At 43.1% G+C, this 22210-nt stretch overlaps 1 protein-coding gene across 8 annotated transcripts in view; it reads left to right on the top strand.

Annotated features, from left to right (window-relative positions):
• The window catches only part of LOC110989242 (uncharacterized), a 515163-nt gene that overhangs the window by 298405 nt on the left and 194548 nt on the right, over positions 1-22210 (top strand). For all 8 annotated transcript variants that reach the window (XR_015425756.1, XM_087138535.1, XM_087138534.1 and 5 more), the window contains one exon: positions 13376-13469. Coding sequence is in view for 7 of the 8 variants with exons in the window: in XM_087138535.1 (XP_086994661.1) it covers positions 13376-13469 (94 nt within the window). In the remaining variant the exon portion in view is untranslated. The remainder of the gene's footprint in view (positions 1-13375; positions 13470-22210) is intronic.

Genomic DNA, 22210 nt, shown 5'->3' on the forward strand with positions numbered 1-22210 from the left:
GCTGTAAAACCCAAACCGAAGCATGGAGAGTCGAGTTCTGCCAGTTGCTACCGCTGCAATGGTAATCACTCACCCCAGTCCTGTACGTTCAAAACGGCTAAATGCTTCAATTGCCAGAAGAAAGGCCACATCTCCGCAGCATGTCGCGTCAAGCCTAAAACAGGCAGCAAACTCAGTACAGGAAACAAGCGACAACAGCAAAAAGGAGTTCATAACCTGGAAGTGAACCCAGATGGAGATGAACTCGGGTTGTATACCATATATGCAACCGGCATCGACAAGCCAATGGCCAACCAAGGCAAGGATTTTCGAACAGAGATATTGGTGAATGAACAGTTGATCAACATGAGAATCGACACGGCTGCGGACTGCTCAGTTATGAGCGAAGACTTGTACGAAAACAAGTTTTCCCATGTACCACTCAACAAGAGTAAGGTTAAGCTGAAAACATACTCCGGCGAAATTTTGGAGACTTGCGGACAAATGGACTGCAAAGTTCAACACAATGGTCAGTCAGTCACACTGCCCATTATTGTGGCCAACTACAGAAACAAGCCAACGCTCCTGGGGAAGGATTGGCTGAGTAGACTTAATCTGGACTGGAAAAACATTTTCAGCATTGGCTCATCCAAATCACGTCTAGACAGTCTGCTAAGCAAACATGCAGACATGTTCGCTGACAGCTACACAGGGATAACAGGTTACGCTGCTCATATCCGACTTAAGCAAGATGCAAAGCCTGTGTACTGCCGGCCGCGACCTGTACCATATGCACTAAAGCGACAAGTCGAGGAGGAACTGGACAAGTTGGAGCGCAACGGAGTGCTTGTGAAGACAGAGTGACTGGGCAACTCCAGTCGTGGCTGTACCTGAAGCCGACAAAACTGTTAGACTCTGCGGTGACTACAAAGTCACAATCAACCAAGTCGTTGATGACGAGCAATACCCATTGCCGACCTCGCAAGATCTGTATGCAGAACTTAGCGGAGCAAGAGTCTTCACTAAACTGGACTTGTCTCACGCATACGCCCAACTCAATGTTGACAAGGAAAGTCAACCGTACCTCACCATCAACACTCATAAGGGCTTGTATTCATATACAAAGCTGCCCTATGGTGTGAAGTCCTCCCCAAAGATCTTCCAGTCAGTCATGGACAAAATGCTGAAAGGCATTCCACACTGCGTGTGTAACCAGGATGATCTGCTGATATCCACAAAGGATATGGACGAACACCTGGAAATCCTCGAGCAGGTCCTCGCGCGATTGAATAGCCACAACGTAAAACTGCGACAAAGCAAATGTGCATTCGCGCAGTCAGAAGTGGTCTACCTCGGACTCAAGGTAGACATGTATGGACTTCGTCCGGTGAAGGCGAAAGTCGAAGCCATCGCGAACGCTCCAAAGCCAAGCAATGTGTCAGAGCTGCGATCATTCCTCGGGATGGTACAGTTCTATGCGCGATTCCTTCCAGACCTCGCTACAGTACTCAAGCCACTACATCATCTACTGCAGAAGGATGTAAAATGGACGTGGGGGAAGGAACAGCAAAGCGCGTATGACATCTGCAAGAAAAACTTGACAAGCAGTGACATGCTTGTACACTACGACACGACACGTGAACTGAAACTCGCCTGTGATGCTTCAAGTTACGGCGTATGCGCAGTGATCAGCCACGTCATGGACGATGGACAGGAAAAGCCCATCGCCTTTGCATCTCGAACCCTATTACCAGCGGAACGTAATTACGCACAGATCGAGAAGGAAGCACTTAGCATCGTGTTCGGAATCAAGAAATTCCATCAGTTTCTCTTGGGCCGACCCGTCACTTTGGTGACCGATCACAAGCCACTTCTTGCGATACTCGGTCCCAAGTCTGCAGTGCCATCCACAGCAGCTTGTAGGATGCAACGCTGGGCAATCTTGTTGTCACAGTACGACTACAAAGTGGAGTACCGGAGCTCCAAATGCAATGCCGTCGCGGATGCACTCTCCCGCTTACCACATGAGAACTCGAGTGTGGGAGCCGAGAACTCCATCTACACTCTGAACGTGGTGGATGAAGACTTTCCGGTGACTGCAATTGAAATTGCAGTAGAAACCCAGAAAGACACTATCCTCAAGTCAGTGTATAAACAGGCATTGAACGGTTGGTCAGACATCAATGTAGATTTGAGGTCAGAGTTGAAGCCTTATCATAATCGATGTCATGAATTGTCATGTGAGCAGGGATGCATTAAGTGGGGTAACAGAGTGGTCGTACCAGAGTCCTTGAGAGACAAAATTTTGTCTGAACTCCATGCCGAACATCCCGGCATAATGAGTATGAAGTCAATCGCCAGAAGTTTTGTATACTGGCCCAGCATTGACGGTGATATCGAATCACTAGTGGAAAAATGCAGCGTGTGCCAAGCTTGCAGAAACAGACCACCAAAAACACCACTGCAACCCTGGTCATGGCCAAGTAGACCTTTTCAGAGAGTACGTGTAGATTTTTGTGAAAAGGGCAATGATCACTTCTTGGTACTCGTAGATAGTCATTCTAAGTGGATTGAGGTTAAGCACATGGGTTCAAGCACTACTACTGAACGTACCATAGATGAGTTGAGATCAATATTTGCCTGTCATGGGTTACCCGAAGAACTTGTTTCAGACAATGGGCCACAATTCCGTTCGGAACTGTTTAAAGAGTTTATGCGACTGAATGGTGTCAAACATACACTCACTCCACCGTATCATCCGGCCTCCAACGGGGCAGCGGAGAGGACGGTGAGAATCGTAAAGGAGGCTCTCAAGAAACAAGTTGTTCAGGGGAACACAAAATTCAGCAAGAAACATTTGGCTAATTTCCTGCTGAAATACAGAACCACACCACACACTACAACAGGGTACACACCCGCAGAATTGTTGATGAAGAGAAGGCTCAGAACACGCCTAAGTCTGGTTCAGCCCAATTTGGCCACAAGGGTTGAACAAAAACAGCTAAGTCAGAAACACCACTTTGACTCCCAGAAAAAGGAGAGGAGTTTCAAGAAAGAAGAGCAAGTTCGTGTTCTCAGCCCACCCAACAAGTCCACTCATGACAAATGGGACGTTGGGAAAATAGTTGAAGTGTGTGGAACAAAACGATACTTGGTCGAAGTGGGAAACAAAATCAGAAGCGTTCATGTGGATCAAATGATTTCAGCCAAAGATGAACCAAAAACTGAGTATTAGTTCCTAGTCCCCGAGTACTTACCCGAGTGTGAGAAAACCACAGAGATTGAAACACCCAGTTCAGTTGGTACAACCAAAGAAGCAGACTTCTCAGGGGAAAGTCAGGGTACTAAACCAGAATTACTGGTAAACAAGCCTAAAGTTGTGTCAGCACCTGAACCTGTAACTCCAATTCCCAGACGTTCAGGAAGGATCCGCAAACCAGTTGTTAGATTAGATTTGTAGAACAAAAAAACAAAAGAAAAGCCAGTTTGAAACACACAGTTTTCTAGACATTTCCTGTTTATTATTTCTCTGCAACAGTTCCTTGGTATAAAAGAGATAAGGAACATTTTAAACCAGTTTATTGTGTTTGGAATTTAGCACTTGGCAACCATAGGATGCATAATACTGGTGTAAAACAAATTCATGAATTAACTCTAGAAAGGCAAATAACATAGCAACCATGTTATGGGGTTTATCACTTAAGGGGAGAGCAGTGTAATGTATGCGTACAATGATACAGTGTATTGTCAATATGTTAATGACCCTGAGTGAGCATGCGCAGAGCACGTATGGAATAAACCACCCTTTAGTTCACTGGCAACTACGCTTCAACCCAGTGTGAGTTACTCCTCAGAACATTACAAAAGGGATTTTTGTATTTGTTAACAATCTCCTCGGTCTTGACTCCCACAAAGTTGACACTAATAACAGCACTCTGTGAAGTAAACGTGAAGTGATGCCAGCATTTTACTGCAGGACTGCAGTCCGCTGATCAGTGATCTTGTCAAAACGTACTGGTACATGCAATAGGCCTATGTATCATATTTGCTCCATGCTCCATCCATACAGGCCCATGCAAATGTGCAAATGTGCTTGAGTAGACCCAATGTATTATTGTAATATTACGTCAGGTGGCAGTGAAATATGGAATTCTTTACATCATGCGGCCCGGCAACAAGCACCTTCTCACAGGTACGGCCCCAGGCTGGCCCATCCAGCGCTTGACTCACGGCCGTATGTGTTTGTGCATGCCTGTTACTCGCTGGCCCTTACTGTCGGGCCCGGTAACACCACTTGTACTTTACAGTGAGATTAAACCTCTTGCTACAGGCCTTCTCCAGCTGGGAGTAACCTTCTGGCCCATCTCTGCTTCACTACAGTGGGGCCTGTATGAGTCTGCCCTTACACAAGCCAGCTTCAGGCGAGACTCAAGCTTGGAGTGGCCTCCTTTGGCCCATCTCCACTACATTACAGTGGGGCCTGTGCGAGTCTGCCCTTAGGCGGGCCAGCTTCAGGCAAGACTCAATCTTAGAGCGGCCTTTCTTGGCCGTCTCTGCTCGACTACAGTGGGCCTGTGCAAATGCACCCATTCATGGGGACAGCTCATGGCGAGACTCGACATTCCGCCTGTGGACGCCCGATTAGGTTTTCCAAACCTGTCCACCCTGCGGTTAATACCACTCATGGTACTGCTGTTGACACATGGCAACTCACCATTGAGAGGGCATTTCCCTATGTGGCCTGCCTAGCATCGCCGCTATTCACAAAGCAACTGGTTGCGGACCAGAGCCCACAATCGTAATCACCCTGCTCTTCCCAGATAACAGCGCACGTTTTGCGGGGTTGCTGCCAGAGCCTATTGCTGTCTTTCTCACCATGAATAGCCTGAAATTTCATCCAATGCCAGTTTAATGTCCTCTCCCATGGACACCAATGAAACCTTCAGTGAGGTTGTGTTGTGTTGCACCTCAGGCAGATCAAGCAGCATATATGTAACCTCGAATTAAATTTGTGAGCACAAAAAATATGTACATTTTATATATCCAACTAATCAAGTTCTGGGAAGTGCACGTAACTTGTACTTCCTGCGACATCATTTTTCTATGTGCAGCCAATTAGAGTTTTGTGTGTGTGTACAGTGAATTGCATAACGCTGTTTTAATGCATGGACTGGTTGCCGCATTGCCATCACACCTTTTTGACAGTGGCATGGCGCAGCAGGAACTAGCGGAAACCTTGCATGAAGCAATATTGCGTGCGTGTTTTTTAAACCGCGATAGCAAAATGCGAAGAGGACTTGTGAAAACCACAAAACTTTCTTTCCACATGTTGTGAATGTAAAGCAGGTGTTTTGTGAAGACAGGATCCTGTCTTTCTTAGGAAAGACAGGATTGATTTTTCCTTTTTTGAGCTGTGAGAAGAGATGGATACACGTACGATGGCTCGAATTTGCTGGCTGCAGCTGAAAAGTTGATAAGCACATTTTGCTTATGTAGAACCATGGAGGAAGGACAGCCCTAAAATGTGACACGATTCATAAAATTCCACGAAACTTGGTGTTAGATGTCACAACACCCCCCCTTGACCGCATACCAGAAGACATGTGAATATTTCAAAAATTTGTGGGCAAAAGGCACATTGAAGTTACCACACCGAATTATGGAATTGCCAAAAGACTGTGAAACTGTGTACAAAGTGGTGGAATAACAAAGCCGACAATGTAGTATCAGAGCGAGCGAGGATAGCAACGGCGTGTACATCATTGTCCAATCCAGCAAGCACAGTGCACATATGACATCGTGCATGGACAGGATTTTCCCATAACATTTTTCACACTTGCCAGCCAGACCAGCAATGATGGCTTTTTACTAGTCCATAAGCAGAATTTTCACTAGTCCGCGTCGTCCCCCAAATTTCAACATTCTTTTTGGCACTAGTGTTTTCTGCTCCAACATCATGCATAACAGTGTGCACTCGGTGCTGACTGTTGTTTAATTGTCGATGAGTAATCATAAATGGCCATGGAAATTATGAATTTCTGGAATATTCATGAGTATAACTATACTTAAGCAAATTAAATATAAATCTCAGATATGCCACCAAATTGAAATAAATGTTTATGTGAAGTGACATAATTTGTGGGGAGTTGTTTTGCTGAAGTCCCTACAGTGTTCTCATTCAGCTACGGGCCATGATGTAGTGTATGAACAACCTGGCCGGGATTACATGTACATTGCAAGGATGCGAACATTGTGATTGGGGTGTTCAGTGTACATTTACACCTGTCACAACCACAGTAAGAAGACAGGTAACAGTACTTTTTATGAGGGATTCAGATAATGGGTCCATAAAGTGTTTAAAGGATTAGCCCCACCGCAAAGTTAATAAGGAAGGCCCCCTAGATGGGCTCACTGCATTTTCACGTTGTTTTCACTTGACCTCAAGGTGTCGGCAAGGGGTCACAACAGGGATTATTTTCACGGTGTTTTCACCATGAGAACTGCCATGAAGTCGCAGTGAAAAAACAATTTCACAGTGAAACTGCAAATTAACTGCAATTTCATGATGCTGAAATTCATAGTGTGAAGAGATGGAGAGATTCTTACACCATTCCTCCAGGACTTTGCTTGCACGATCCAGTCCCCAGCCACAAGTCTCGCTCCATCCTCCACAAGGCTAGCCTTGCCATCATATCGGTGCTACCAGATCCACCCTGGCATCTCTTGAACAATAGATATCCACTTTCCAATACCAGCCCAAGACCATTATGTCCCCGGCGGACTTTGAGAAGATTGAACGTCTCACCACGTCTTCCAGCAACTACGCCTTCAAGCAAACTCGTCACCAACAAATCAAGAAATTTCTCAAGATCACTGGTGCCAACAACATCTCATGCAGCAAACCACCCCAGGCAATGGGATTCTCTATATCCCTAGGCCCGCAGCAGTCCAACCCTATGAAATGTTCGGTCTTGCCCCATCTTCGATCGAAGGAGTCTTTCACCAAGCATACGGACGTCAACATAAGTAAACGCACCCTCTCCTGCGACGGGGAGAAAGTTCTTGCTGTGGGCCTGAACTTTGCACAAACCCCTCAATCCTTGCCGACGAAAGAGATAATCCAAGCCACCAAGCCTACTCTCCATCATCTTGACAAGTCCACTGCCAATGAGATCCGTCTCAATATCAACCAAGCCCTCAGGAAGCATAAGACACCCAAGCCCAACATCTCCAGAGAAGATTGGTCAGCTATCAAGTTTCTTTGCCAAGACAAGACCTGCGTCAACTCAACCAGCTTCCAATGGCAGGACAAATTCTTTAAACAGTTATCTGGAACCTCTATGGGATCGCCTATATCTTTGGTTCTAGCTGACATATTCATGGAAGAATTCGAGCTGACTGCCATCGCCACCACAGACCATCATCCCAAGATCTGGCTCCGGTATATGGATGACACATTTGTCATCTGGCAGCACGGGCACAACAACCTCCAACGCTTCTTGGATCACCTCAACGAGTTTCACAGCAGCATCCAGTTCACCATGGAACAAGAAATAAATGGCAGCATTTATTTTCTTCATGTTGAGGTGTCCAGAAGTCAAGATGGCCGCCTCTCCCGCAAGGTGTACTGCAAACCCACTCACACTGACAGATACCTCAATAGCTCCTCCTTTCATCACCCCAAAATCAAGTCGTCTGTCAGTTGAGCCCTTGTATGCTGGGCCTACAACATCTACGACAAGGAATACTTCACTGAAGAACTGCACCACATCTCCACAGCACTTCAACGAAACTGCTACAAGCCCCAGCAGATCAGGACCCAAGACCAAGATCTCCTCCTGGCCGAAGGGTCTCCTATGCCCAAAGCCAACTAGATAAGGCCCCTAGTTCTGTTACTCTCCCCTAGCTAGGTTGTGCTTCTCACCACATCCAGCGTATCCTGAGCAAGCATGACATCAAGGTATTCCGCATAGCCCCTCTCAAGATCCGCAGCATGCTGACATCACACAAGGACCGACAAGATCCGCACCACCAACCAGGGGTGTACAAGATCCTCTGCCAATGCGGCAAAGTGTATATTGACAAGACTGGTAGGGACCTCCCCACCAGACTAAAAAAAAAACAAACCCTTGGCAGGAAGGGAGCTAGCATCGAGCACTGGTACCCAAGACGCATCAGAGAAACCTTGGAGATCCTCAAGCACGACACTGTTCCCCAAGACGTCGGCTTTTCCATCAGTGACATCTGGCAACCCCTGCTCACCTCCCAGTCCAATGAGTCCTCTATACCCTAGGACACCTCCACCCCGCCTATGGGTCTCCTATACCCCCGGCCACCTCACTCCGCCCCAACCTATGCCCAACTGACACGCCTCACTGACCTGCTGGACCCTATCCCGCATGAGCGCCCAGCAGAATCCACCACTAGCATCCTCGTCACACCCCACTGCATCCAGTCAGGCCTTTGCAACCAACATCTGCTTAGGATCATTCCTTCCAGCCTCCAACATCGCATGTTCCTGACTCGGGTCAGCCCCATAATAGTCTCTATTGGATGATTTCACTCCTTAGTCCTGCCTTCAGCATGAGATGATTAAGGTTCTGGGAATCCCTTTTCGCAACCCCCCACAGGATGATCAGACTTACCCCTCATTGAAGCGCCGACTTCAAGTGTCAAGTCTTTTTTTTTTCTTCGATTTCCCTTCGGGTGATTATCATACTTATTTTGAGGTACCCGATGCACTGGCAACGACCAAAGATAAGATGGCTTGTCTAGGAACTGGTCCCATCATACTGTTGCTGACAGGACTCCTCAGCTTGAGTCAGCACTCAAGGATTTGACCGTGTGGTCCCATATTGGTATTTGCTGCATATCCTTCACCTCCTCTTGGCTGAGTTCTTGTTCCATGCCCACGAGGAGGACTTGGGCATTTCTCCTAGATTTCTTACCATGGTCTTTCATTGCCTTGACGACACTTTGATTACAGGCCTTGAACTAGTCACTCATGTTTCTCTAAAACAATACCTCATCTTGTCGAGAGTCCTCGCCTATTAAAGCCATGAATATCCCGTACTGGTCAGTAATCAACACACACAGGCCCTCCCCTTATCCAAAGATCTCTTTACATGCTGGTTTTCTAGCCTTTGGAAGCGAGATCAAGTGCATCGACAATGTCAGTAAGATCTCCTTTTGCCAACTGGCTGTGCCTTGTCGTGACATGTCATGCTATACTGCTTTAAGCCGCCTCACATGGTTCACATCTGACATATCCAGTGCTGAATCAGACCCCTAAAGGCACCCCCACCCATTTTCCTATGGAACCTACCTTCAGCAATTTGCAATATGACGTTCTGGCATACTCCAATCCCACAAGATCCTTCTCAACGGTAGACTTGCATTTGGAAATCTCTACTGTACTTCAAAACACACTATTCTCCCAATTCAACAGGACCACAGTTGGGTATGCTTCCTTTGAAGCAATAATTTCAAAAAGTTGTCTTGCAACACTTGCATATGTGCATTGCATGTACTGCTTGTTCCAGAATGGTTGGTTCACAACGTATTTCGCATTCATAAGATACTAAAGGCAGGGCAGAATGTACGTGGGTGTACTTGTGTGTGCATTTTTTAATATCGTCAAGAGTTGTTTCCATTTTGCTGCTTCAATTCTATGATTTGAAGAAACTTTATTTATGTTGCTGTTTTACCTTGGCTACACACTGTCTGGGCATGAATTCTCTGACATAAGCATGGCATATGTTTGTTTACTGTGACTGTCTAATAAATGTGGCCTGAATTGGGGTGGTATATCACTTGTGCCTTGGGTTGTCTCTTCCAATTACTCTCAAGTGGCATTAGTGAAACAAAGTGGCATACTCATAACCAAGTTTTGTTCGGTTTCGTGATTACCACATGTGTTCATTCAACAAGGGTATGATTTTGGGATGTCAGAGTGGTTTTTAAATTTTTTTTGCACTGAAGTGTCTTCCCTGAGTGGCAAATGTTCATACTCTGCTTTCATTGAGCAGCACTGAGATGGATTTCATCCTCCATTTTTTCATTTTTAGCTGCTTCGGCGTCACTGCTGAAGCAGTATTGCTTTCGTTCAGATTTTTTTTCTTTTCCTTTTTCAGACACTTTTTTTGTGACAGGGGACTTTGATAGTTTCATTTATCTGATTGATTTCAAACTTGGTAGACTCTTTTTTTGTGACAGGGGACTTTGATAGTTTTGTTTATCTGATTGACTTCAAACTTGGTAGACCTTTAGATATTCATGTCAGGTAGGTCCTAGAAGAAACTCGGCATGATGACGTCATCACGTGATTTATTTTGGAATTTTGAATATTTTATTTGACCCTAAATATACAGGTTTTTACATGTATTCCAACAGGAAGACTGCTTTTACACTGTTATCGATCTGAGTTCGTGTCAGAGGCATACACTAAAGCCACAAGCTACAAACGGTTTTTGTCCAAGTTCGTCATAATGGCGTCATCAGGTGACAAGTCACGTGACATTAAAGGGGCACTGTTTAAAGTGCTATATCTCACGAAGTACATACCTGAATCAGTTGAAACTTTGTGTGTAGCTCGAAGGGGACAGGTTTTAGACCTACATTGACCTGATGTGATGATGACGTCATCACGTGATAAGTCACCTGACCTGAAAGGGACACTCTTTAAAGCACCATATCTCGTGAATTACATGTCCGATTCAGTTCAAAATTTGTGTGTAGCTCGAAGAGGAAAGATTTCAGACCGAGATTGACGTGTGATAATGACGTGATCATGTGATAAGTCACGTGACCTTAAAGGGACACTCTTTTAAGCACTACATGTTGCAAATTACATGTGCAATTGGTTTGACATGTTCTGTGTAGCTTGAGAGCGAAGGGTTTCAGACCCAGATTGACCTGATGTGACCATAATGTCATCGGATGATAAGTCACAAGACTTTCAAGGGGCACTATTACAATCAATGAGGCCAAATGAATTTTTAAGAGTAAATCTAACAGTAAGGTTTTTGTCATGTAGCTTTGAGACTTAACCAGCCTTTGTCTGTCCCCATATGGAGAGACTAGGAACACTAAAAATCAATCATGAGCTCCAACATCTTACTTTTTTCAGTGATTGAGTAAATTGAGCTGTTCAGTTTTTGTTGCATATATAAAATTACCTGACTATGGAGGCCCTGGTGGGACATCACCTATCGTCAGTATCGATGTCTTTATTTGTGACCAGGTTTACGACCAGCTCTTCGGTTGCAAATATTGACTCCAGTAATCACGACCAAATTCATGACTCACTCTCTGGTCCCGAATATTGCCATCAATATTTGCAACCACATTCATGATTCGTATCTCCGGTTGCAAATATTGCCACGAATTTTTTCCCAGCAAGCTAGGTTGAAATGAACTCTTCAAACGCACGCACAATGACCCACATTTTTCGGCTTTGTCTCAAGTCGATATTCGGCTGGGCAGTTTTGGCACAATGCAGGGGGCACAATGTTAAAAAGCATTGCTGTGTCTATAGTGAGCAACTTCTCTCTCTACTTGGCTTGCTGGAAAAAAAATCGCAGTAATATTTGCAACTGTAGATACAACGGGTTATGATTTTTTTTCAAATATTGGCTTCAATATTTGTGACTGAAGAGCAAGTCGTTAATTTTGGTTGCGAATATAGACAGCAATATCGCGACCAAAGAGTGGGTCATAAATTTGGTCGCGATATTGAGGTTAATATTGACCATTGCTCTCGGTCTGCAACAGAAGTGCCTTATAGGTTGAACTATAGTCACAGTTAGTTAAACCTTCAACATGTTTTATTACACCCCTGACCTTTGACAGAAGACAAACTGGTAATTCAGTCAAACTTAAGTAAAGATCCTACAGAGATCTGTATTATTGGAGAGTGATGTCATATCATCATGATGCCATCAGTTGTCAAATTACAAGTAATTGAAATCTGATAATTTTGATATTCAAATATAAATATAAAATCAATCATATGTTCCCGCTGCTTTTTGCACTAAGTGAAAGGCTTAATTTATGTCTTCATTGTTGAGTGTACATGTAAAATTACTTTACCCCTTGCTTCTGGTTAAATGGGGAACTGCTATGTTAACTAAAATTGGTAAAAGATATGGACTTACTTTCAGTGGTGCTAATCTCATATAGTCGTATCATATTCTTCAAAACTTGGACTCTACAGGCACTTGTATTCCACGTGTATTTCACCTGAACTTATAGACAATGTTGAAGGTGGTTATTGCTAGAATGTGAGTAACACACGTATGGCTTAATTTGCTTGCTCTGGAATAAATACGTGTAACTATGCCAACTTCCTCTAAGTAAAGAAAGAATTAAAAGCTGATTTAAATTAACAAATCTGGTTTACTTTTAAAATAATTTGATTTTAGAAATTAAACAAAAAATCACCAACCCTGCATTGTAGATCAACAGACTCAATATGTACCATATACGGTCCATGTACGCAAAATGTCTTTTACAAGTTTGCATACTGTGCTTTTCTCTACCATTGGTCTACCACTAATGCATCCTTCCCGTCAAGGCATGTTTCATTCATCAAGAGTTCACACAGTAGCCCGCCCACTGCCTCACAGTCTACGTATGCCATGTATTCTGCATCCTGTCTGTCAGTGGCAATGAGAAGTGGTTATTCTGTGCCGACTTTTCAGCATAAAAATACATATATCTACTGTTTATTTGCAAAGGAGTTGTTAGGATTCTGGAAAATTGAAACACAAAATCATTCTAATTATTAAAATTTTTTGGTCCCATTTTGTATAAATACAGTAACATCTCTCGCCCACCTCATTGTCTTGGTACAAATCTGCATTAGGGGTGACTAAGAGAATCAAAGTGTGACGCTACTTTGAAGTAGGAAGAGAAAAGTAAACGAATGGAGCACATACCCATTGGTTCACATGCTGGGCCTCACATTAATGGCTTTTACATCCATAATTCTGCAGATGACTAATTCACTTTGTACTCTCTAGGGGTAGGATAAGTGCAGTAGACTCTCCCCTTATGGTCATGGCAAAAACGTGCATTAGTAGTGGCTCTATGAGGGAGATTTCTGATGTCACTGCGGCCATATTTTCCCAGATATTTGTTACAGTTTACCTTTTAACATTTTACATACCTGAACCATCTTCTGCATCAGTGCAGTGGTATATCACGAAATCAAAAACGATATTAACAACATAAGATGCCAAAAATGTACTTAACCATCTGTTTCTATCCATGGAAGAGAAAACCCAAGCTCAATAAAAAGAGTATCTATCAGAAATAAATTTTTGTGTTCAAATGATGCAGATGTATGTTTTTTGTATAAATTGCAAGATATTGCTTTTTCTCGTAACTTTTACAGTCAAAAGCCAGCTTTACCTCAACGTCCTGTTTTGAGCAAGAGTTTCAGCCATAACAGTAGTAGTTTGTGCCAGGGCTATACTGCTCAATTCCAGGTAAGGAACATTTTAATGAAGCTTCTGTCTGTGAGATAGTGTTGGGAAGCAGTCAAAATAATTGTAACAACATGTAACAACACCAAGGATATGTGGGACGATTTCCAGTGTCCCGAGCCAAATCTTCTTCCCTGCTTCGGTCCACTTTCATTCCGGGTAGCTCATTGGTGTTCTCTAATTGGCTGTGCCAAAGATAACCAGATCCTAGGATTTACACATGTTTATGCAAACAGTGAGGGACATTACGCATACAGGCCGCCAGGATGGTCAGATGAGAGCTTTCCAAAAAGAGCCATGGATGTTGGCCTGTTTTATGGAGTTGTTTCTGTGTACAGTGCAGCCTTATAGTTTTACTTGAGGTGGAGACAAAACATGTAGATTTTCCAGCAGTGGGCAAGAATTGAAAGATTTTGCAGGGTAGGCCTTTGATACTTGTACAATTCTGGCTGCAGGCCTAGACCTAGGTTCGAAGTTGAACCAGTGGGAACCAATAAAATGGCTCCAGGGCTCAAAGTTTAAACAGGCCCAGCTTCAAGTTCAATGTTACAGCAATATCAAACTGGATGTCATTCGCTTTGATGTTGGGTAAAGAATCAGTGTTGACCAAGGCTCTTAGGCTTGTGTATTCTCTATTTATTCATATATGCACATAAATATCCGTTTTTTTTGTCTAGTGTGTTTGTTTAGCAATTATGTACGTCACAATTTAAATTTCAATGTTTTTTGGCAGTAATTGGCAGTATTTCTGCTGTTGGGTGTGGGCTAATAGATAAATAAATAAATAAAATAAATAAAGTTGATCAAGCTGGAGAATTTGAAGCGTTAATTGTTTAATATGAGGCCTGCAGGCCTTGCTAGGGCCGTAACTTCAGTATACGTAACAGGCCGTATTGTTAATAAAAAATGCTACTCTAATGTCAAGAGACACCTTTTCCGTACACTGCATTTAGTTGTTCGTGAAGGCATAGGTTTTCATTGGCAACCGTTATTATTCAGTACTGTATATTACTGTTCACCAAAAATGGGTGACTTGGGAGACATGCCCATCAGTACATGCACAAACTTTACTGTCCCATAATTAAATATTCCCTAATCTGATCTAAGCTAAATTTTGTATGTTTTCAATTTAGACCGTAATCCATCATCTCAATATTTGGATGGTAAAATTCTGGTAGCTGGGGCATGTCTCCCTAATGACCGATGTCTCCCTAAGGTTGAAAAATTTATCACAAAATGTCTCCCTAATGACCCATTTGTAAGAATATTATTCAGTATGAATGAGTTTTTACTGGGCAAGAATTCTTACTGTGGCAGTCCACAGATGTCTTTAGGCTGCCATGATGTTTCCTCTATTTTTTCTCATTCATGGCAGTTGAGCAAAAAATTCTTAGACCATGCCAGAAATTCTGTAACAATAGAGAGCTATACTCAGAGCTGTAATTTTGTAGTGGATAGCTGCTGCTCTGAATATTTATTGTTTCAAGAAACCATAACAGAGTAGACACTGCAGATTGGTTGAGGACATGAATTTGTGCCCTTACAAATGCTTTTTGGGTTGGCCGAGGTCTGTCAAAGTGGGCATCTTGTCATGGATGAAGAATTTGGCCAGTTGGTGAGTGGAATATAAACTGTTGCTGAATGCAAGCATTGGAACACCAACTGCAATACCGAAGAAAGGTAGTTTGTATCCAAAGTTTACAATATTACGTTTTTTCTGGCCATGTTTATGTCTGATTTGTATTGTGTGTGAATTTTTGTCAGCTACCGATATAAATGTATGGCTATAAGAATAACATCTATGATTCACTTATTATTTATTTTTTTTAACTGAACCCCTGCTCATGATGCGCCCAGTATCTCAGGTCGTACATTTTAGTTATAATTAGTTGAAGTTGTTGCAAAAAGTTGGTTAAGATCAATTTCAATGTACAGTCAAACCTGTATAATAGAAACACCACTCAAGGGATGCAGGGAATACGGTCTTTATAGACAGGTGGTCTTTCTGTACAGGTCGGATAAGATTTTGATCAAGGCCCTCCATGCGTTGACGTTAACCTGCCTTTTATAGCGACCATTTCATAAACAATATGAGTGAAGGTGGCGTTTTGTAGAATGTATTCACAGTTGGTCTTGCTTTTCTTTCATTTCAATTTAAAAAATATAGGTGCATATACAAGTAGATGCATTTTTGTTTTTACAACTTCTGGACAGTTACTGTTTTTAAGACCCAAACATTACAAGCACAGCGATGGGGACGTTTCTCTCTGAGTGTCGTTTAATTTTGGCTCTTAAAAGAGTTATTTGGTTGGGTGTTTCCTAACTTGGGCCTTTGGGGTTCAGTCTCATGTGCTCAGGTTTTCTTGAAAAAGTTAAGGAGTGATGACTGGGTGGCAGCTTGACAACAGAGGCTTTCTGCTGTGATCTTCTCCTGCATGTCCACGCATGCATCAATGAGGCTTCTTCAACCTTTCATGATGGTGAACATCTTCAAATCCGCAACTTGGGCCGCAAACTGCTCGAAGTTTTTGACACTTGTCGACACAGGCACTCTTCATTGTCATCTTCCTCATCACTTCCAATATCGTGAAGGCGGTATCGGAGATGAGCCAGGGACAGAGCCGAACTATTGAACTATCAGTTGTTGCCAGTCCTTCATCAACAGTGGGGAGATCTTATAATGACATCTACAGATTCCAGAGCCTCATCTTGTTCTGCTGCAAAATTCTCTTCTTCCTTGGACAATTTATCTCCGACCCCACATCTCTTGAAACACTTCTGGATGGTTACTGCATCTACACCCCTCCATGACTGGTTAATCCAATAAATGACTTGAAGGACACTGCTAGTCTTCATCAATTCTTGTCATGCTGTAGTTTATGATGCTCAGCTGCTTCTTGCGGAACTTAAACTTAAGTGCCTGGATTATGCCTTGGTCCATTAGCTGCGTGACCGAGGTTGTGTTTTGGGGGAAGCATACAAGCCTGATGTTCTTCTGTTCCAGGTGAGGATGGTAAGTTGCACTGTCCAGCAACATAAGAATTTCCTTTTCTGACGCCCTATCTTCTGGTCAATCTGTTTTCAGGAACAGTTCGAAGACATTGATAGTCATCCGTGCTGTCTTGTTTGCATGGTATTTGACAGGAAGATCAGCTCCCTCTAGCCTGCTGAAGGACTTTTTCCCTAAGGGCGTTTAAGCACAATATGACTTGAGACGTTCCTTTGAGCATTTTCCACCAGAACAGTCGTCTCCCTTGACATGACAAGTGGAGTCCATTGAAGCCTTGAAGAAAAGTCCAGTCTCATCCATACTGTAGATGTTGCAGAGGTCATATCCCACACAGAGGTTTGAACTTTCTTTCGCCGCTCTTCAACTGTCTTACTATCTACCCCATCACTCACACATTTCAATTTTCCCTAAATGATGCTGTACTGCTTTCTAAATGCCTCCAGCTACCCGTTTTATGCTTTGAAGTTGGAAACTCCAAGCTGTAGGGCTTTCTCCTGAAGAAGAGGGCCAGAAACTGCGAACATTCTTGCAGTGGAATCTTTGAACCACTCGTTGACCAAGACTCCAAGAGTGTTGATCTCTTCATTGCTGGTGATTTGAACTGTTGTCATTTGATCAAGGGGAACGTTCCCCTCAAACTCCTCAATCCATTCGCTTTTTGTATTGACGATGTTCTGGACTTAAGTTTTTCCACAGCGATGGCCCAGCATTCCAAGATTTTTGACGATAGCATGACATCTTTTTTTGTCATTCATACCAATGACTTCCATTTTCATTCGAGTGAAAGCTGATTTCGTCAATTCTTTGAATGACTCGGGATTGACGAAACTGGAGCTACATTCTCTCTCTTTTCATTTAAAGGATCATGATAACTAAAAAAATATTGGATTGAAGTGTTCTCAAGCTCACTCGCTTAATGACAGAATGAAAAGTGTAAACAAAATTTCAGGGCACACTCATGCGTAGTGATGGTCTATGGTGATATATAGAGGACAGAGACTTGTCTTAACATGCTTTGAACTGACTTTTAATATCTACTGGCAGCCATTTTTTTCATGGATTAACATAGGTATATAAGGGATGACACTTGAGGGTGCTGTTCACTATATACAATAAAAAGAAACTTACACATAAATGTTCATGAGCAAGCGACTATTATTTTCCTTCCTGTTTTCGGTGACTAGAATGTCCTGTGCATAATTATATGTTGAGTTCTTTTGCCTTGTTTTTTTTATTTATTTATTTATTTATTTATTTTAATTCCTTAAATTCCATTGTATTAATTTGCACAGTTAAGTTTCTATAGGCTTTATTCACCCGATAGTTTGGTTCACAAGTCAAGTCTTTGGGGTTGTTTGACTATTCTGCGATCTGAGGCTGGTTTAGTGCTCTCGGGTGAGGTTGGTCTGAGATGGAGTCTGTTGTGTCTCATGTGTCTGCCACTGTCAGTTTCCAAGGTGTATATGAGCAGGCCTAGGGGCAGTGGATTTCCCTACAACTCTCCCTTGACTCCAGGTCACATCCATGGCTGTCGTGGGTTCATGTTGCTGTGATCACTGGTACTTCTGGCAAACTGGCAAGCTGCTACAATGATTTCAATCTCTTTGTGTATCCCTGGCCAGCAGACACTGGATTGGTACGAAGCTTGCACTTCTTTGTGTCCTGGTGGCCACTGTGGATCTGTTGCAGGATATCCTGTGCAGCGTGTTGGGAATTACAATTCACATTTATGTAAGAATCTAGCAAAGGTTGTGACAATAACTGTCACCTCCCAGTCCATTTGGGGAGCTAAAACTGCTGAAATGAAGGTCATTGTGCCAGTTTTGCATTGCATACTGTTGTTGATCAGCAACATAGTTTTGTGTAATACGTTGTTATAGTGTTCAGATGGCATTCAATATGCGCAACAACGTGGTGAGAAACTGGCACAAAAACGGCACTGATTATTCACTTTCTGGATCTGGTAAGTACTCACCAGAGTCTTGAGTTTACAGCTGCCACCACGTGATGGTCTTTGGTGATATATAAAGGACAGAGACTTGTCTTAATATGCTACAAACTGACTTTTGGCAGCCATCTTTCTCATGGATTATTGCAGGTATATATGGGCATGACACTTGAGGGTGCTATTCACTATTTACTATCTGTGCATGTACATGTGCATGTGATACTCATGCTATGAATGGTGTAGTTAGGGTGCATTCCACCAAATCATTGTATTTCTCCGCGCGAGCTCATTACTATTTTGTGATCCCACAGGATTTTTACAAAATGACAGGCCATAATCAGGAGATCATAGAAATATTTCCATAAATCCCAAATTTGGGACTGATACTTTCCAGTTTGGGGTGTTTCTTTCAAAAAAAGCCCCAAATTGCTGGCCTTTTTTGGATAAAGGCAGGCGGCTTTATTCAGAAATGAGTGCATAGTTTTACCACAACTTTAGGGTTATCTTCGGGGAAAGGTGAATAAACAAATTATTTCATGGCTAACCCCCATAAGATTGAAGCAAAAAGTGATCTTCTGGCCATAATCTTGAATTTCCAGTGAAAAAACGGAGGCCAACCTCTTCACGAGAGTCAACAGATAGTGCTATTTTGGTCAGATTTTGCACTGTTTTCTATGGGCGCTCATATGGTGTCGTGCAACCTTAAACCCAAAGGTCGAATGGATTGTCAAAACCCTGACACTTTACGTAACAATTCAAAATACTGTTACTTATCTCTGAATTACTGTTATTCATTCTATGTTGCACTGATGCGAAAGAGTTTTCTTCATCACTGTAGCATTGTTGTGTATAAAGCTATTGAATGCAGTTGAGCCTTATATCACACGTTGTCTTGTTGCATGATTGCCAGAGTTGTATATCGCATTTGACCCTTGCGATCATACACAAATTTGCATCGAAATATGATTGACCTGCCCTGCGTGTCATCCTCTAAAAAGTTACATGTATATTCATGATACGAGAAGCCCAAATTGTCTATAAAAGGCGAGGATTTCCTCACTCTTCCCATCTTGCTTCCTGACCTGACCACTTCTTGTTGTGCGACACTGATTACAAATTGTTGTGTGATCCGATACATGTAATGGGTAACAGAGTGTTGTGTGGTTCAAGGTAGTAGCCCTTTGCTGGCCCGGCACACATAGCTGTGTAGCTGGTGGAGCCTTAGTGGCCCACTCCCCCTACGGGCAGTCCATCTGATGGAACTTCCACCCAGTGGTCAGTTAATAAATTCACGTGTGTAACGCGACAGAGGAACATTCGTGAGCTAACGTAGAGGGCGCGCAATGTGTTCCCCCAAAGCTAGCAGAAGAAGGACCACCCAGGATATGCTGATTGGCTACTGGTGGTACTGCAAGCTATAATCACCTGTGCAACGTCCGCAAAGCAGGCATAAAAGAGGCACACAGACAGCTGGAAGTGCAGTATGCTGCTGAGCAGCACGAGCCTAGCCTTGGAAGCACTGCGGGAAAGCATCTGCTGAATGAAGTGAGTTCTAAAAAAGTAAGTATTTAGTGTCTACTTGTAGCGTGATATTCATGCATTGAGCCTTGTGAGTCTGGGACTGCTGGTTTTTCAATTCAGGGATACCGTGCCCCAGTACAGTAGCCATTGCATTGATTCGACACAACGTGATAGCTTGTGTATGTTGAAACGAACGAGTCTGTGTGCTTTACGGCTGCTCTTTCGTGCCTTTAACACTGCAAAGATCACCCTCTGTTGAGATTTATAGATAAGACTCTAGCCTGTTAAACCATACATAATTATTGGATTCTTGTAGACTCCATTCTAGTAGTTATTTGACATTAGAAATCAGTTGCCACAGTAATTAGCAAACACAGCTAATAGAATACCTCAACTACACATAAAAAGCAGAACATGGACAGTATATTTCCATCCCCATGGATGCGTCTCTAGCCGCTCAGGGACGATCCGGTCATGCCGTCCGTGAAAATCCTGCTTCCTGCCATGATTTTAATTGTTGAGCCCAGTATTAATTAATCCCAATATTGGGGGATGGGACAATACAAAATTAACATTTAAACTGCATGTACAGTGTTGTTAAAATAATAATTTTGTACGGTTTTATTTATTCTGAGAAAAATCTACAGCAAAAATTAAATCGAAATTTATTTCTCCAAAAAGGCTTTCTATACACAAACGAGACTGTTTCTGTGAAAGGTTACTAGTCGTTCTTATGCATAAGCAGCAGGCTTGATACTCAATCAACACAGCGTGCGTGATGATTCATGGTCAAATTCTGGGGGAGCAAGAGCGGTATTACGGCATCATCAAATCGCTACATTTTTTTGCCTCCCTCATTGACACTTTTTTACTCTAAGCGTGACAGGACATTTGCATGTCTCCTTTGTGTGGCGCCCTCGCTTGCCTCATAAGCACAGGCTCATTCATCAGACTTAAACCACACACCTTGTGTTCTGTTGGTCATTCCACTTTCAAGTCTATCAATTAACACCTTGCCCATTGTATTCTTGCAAGTTGACAAACTCAAGTTTCCAAATCACCCTGACCATATTTGCTTGGCTAGGGTAAGTGTATGTTTCATTGTTGCAAAGCTATTAACCCTTTCCTTACCTTGAGCAACTTTTGTCGCTGCGCAGCAACTTGTGCTTCCTTACCATAGGCGAGCATACCATATATTTTCAAGGTCAGGCCTCTAATTCTCATTGCTCCCTCTATAGTTCATTTTTATATAGTTGGTGTGCCGTGAATTCTCATCTACCAGAAACCTGAGTTAAGCAGCCTGAACTCAGGTTTTCTGGCAGGTTGTATCAGGATTTTGAGGATCTCTTATCAGCTACTGTTATTGCCCTCGGGATTTTGTTACAAGCTTGGCATAAAACCGCAGACGGGGCTTGACCTTGGCTTGACCAAGTGGCGAGTGGGCTTTGCCTAGTTTTTGTCCAGTTTCATACTATGCTCAAAACTAGTGTAGCATTCTAATTTGACTATTTATGAAACCACATTTTCCCCTTTTGATTGCTAAAAGCGGTGCTTAAATGCCCGAGTTATGTTAAATCTTTGAGTTGTGGAGTCATTTGTGTGGGCCACAACTTACTCAGCACGCATGCGTAAAAGCCGCCTTGCAAGTGTATGAATAACACTGCCATAAAAGGTGTTTCACGAGATATATCATAAAATGAAACTGAAGTACATGTATACGGAAAATTTATGCTTAATTGCCTGTGTTCACATTCTGACAAATCATTCACAAATCCTCATTGATCACGAAGTTAAAGTCGGACTTTATTTTCTCGTGGACGTAGATGGCGCTTACATTGCCAAATACATTGGGTACGTGAATGAGGGATCAAAGTACAGTGACTGCCCCTGTATTGTTAGGGCGGATCATAGTATGCACTTAACTTTGTTGTTGGAATTCTGCCCCTTATTGAAAGAGAGCGGATCAAAGTGTGCACTAAACATTGCCGTCAGAACAAGAACAAGTCTGCCACCTCTCCTTCTGAGATGTTCACCTGTCCAGAAACCCAAATGGCACCCCCAACCACCGCGTCCACCGCAAGCCTGCCCACACCGACCGGTACCTGCACTAGAGATTTTTCCACCACCCAGCTATCAAGACCTCAGTCAACCACACCCTGGCCGCAGAGCATATGAGATCTGCGACCAGAACAACCTAGGCCAAGAACTCCACCACGTCAAGTTCGCCCTCAAGATGAACGGCTACCGCAACCAACGTATCAACCT

This window comes from Acanthaster planci, linkage group LG06 (genome assembly GCF_054643075.1).
Source record: "Acanthaster planci isolate LZ-2023a linkage group LG06, COTS_SCS, whole genome shotgun sequence".
In the NCBI taxonomy this organism is placed as follows: Eukaryota; Metazoa; Echinodermata; class Asteroidea; order Valvatida; family Acanthasteridae; genus Acanthaster; species Acanthaster planci.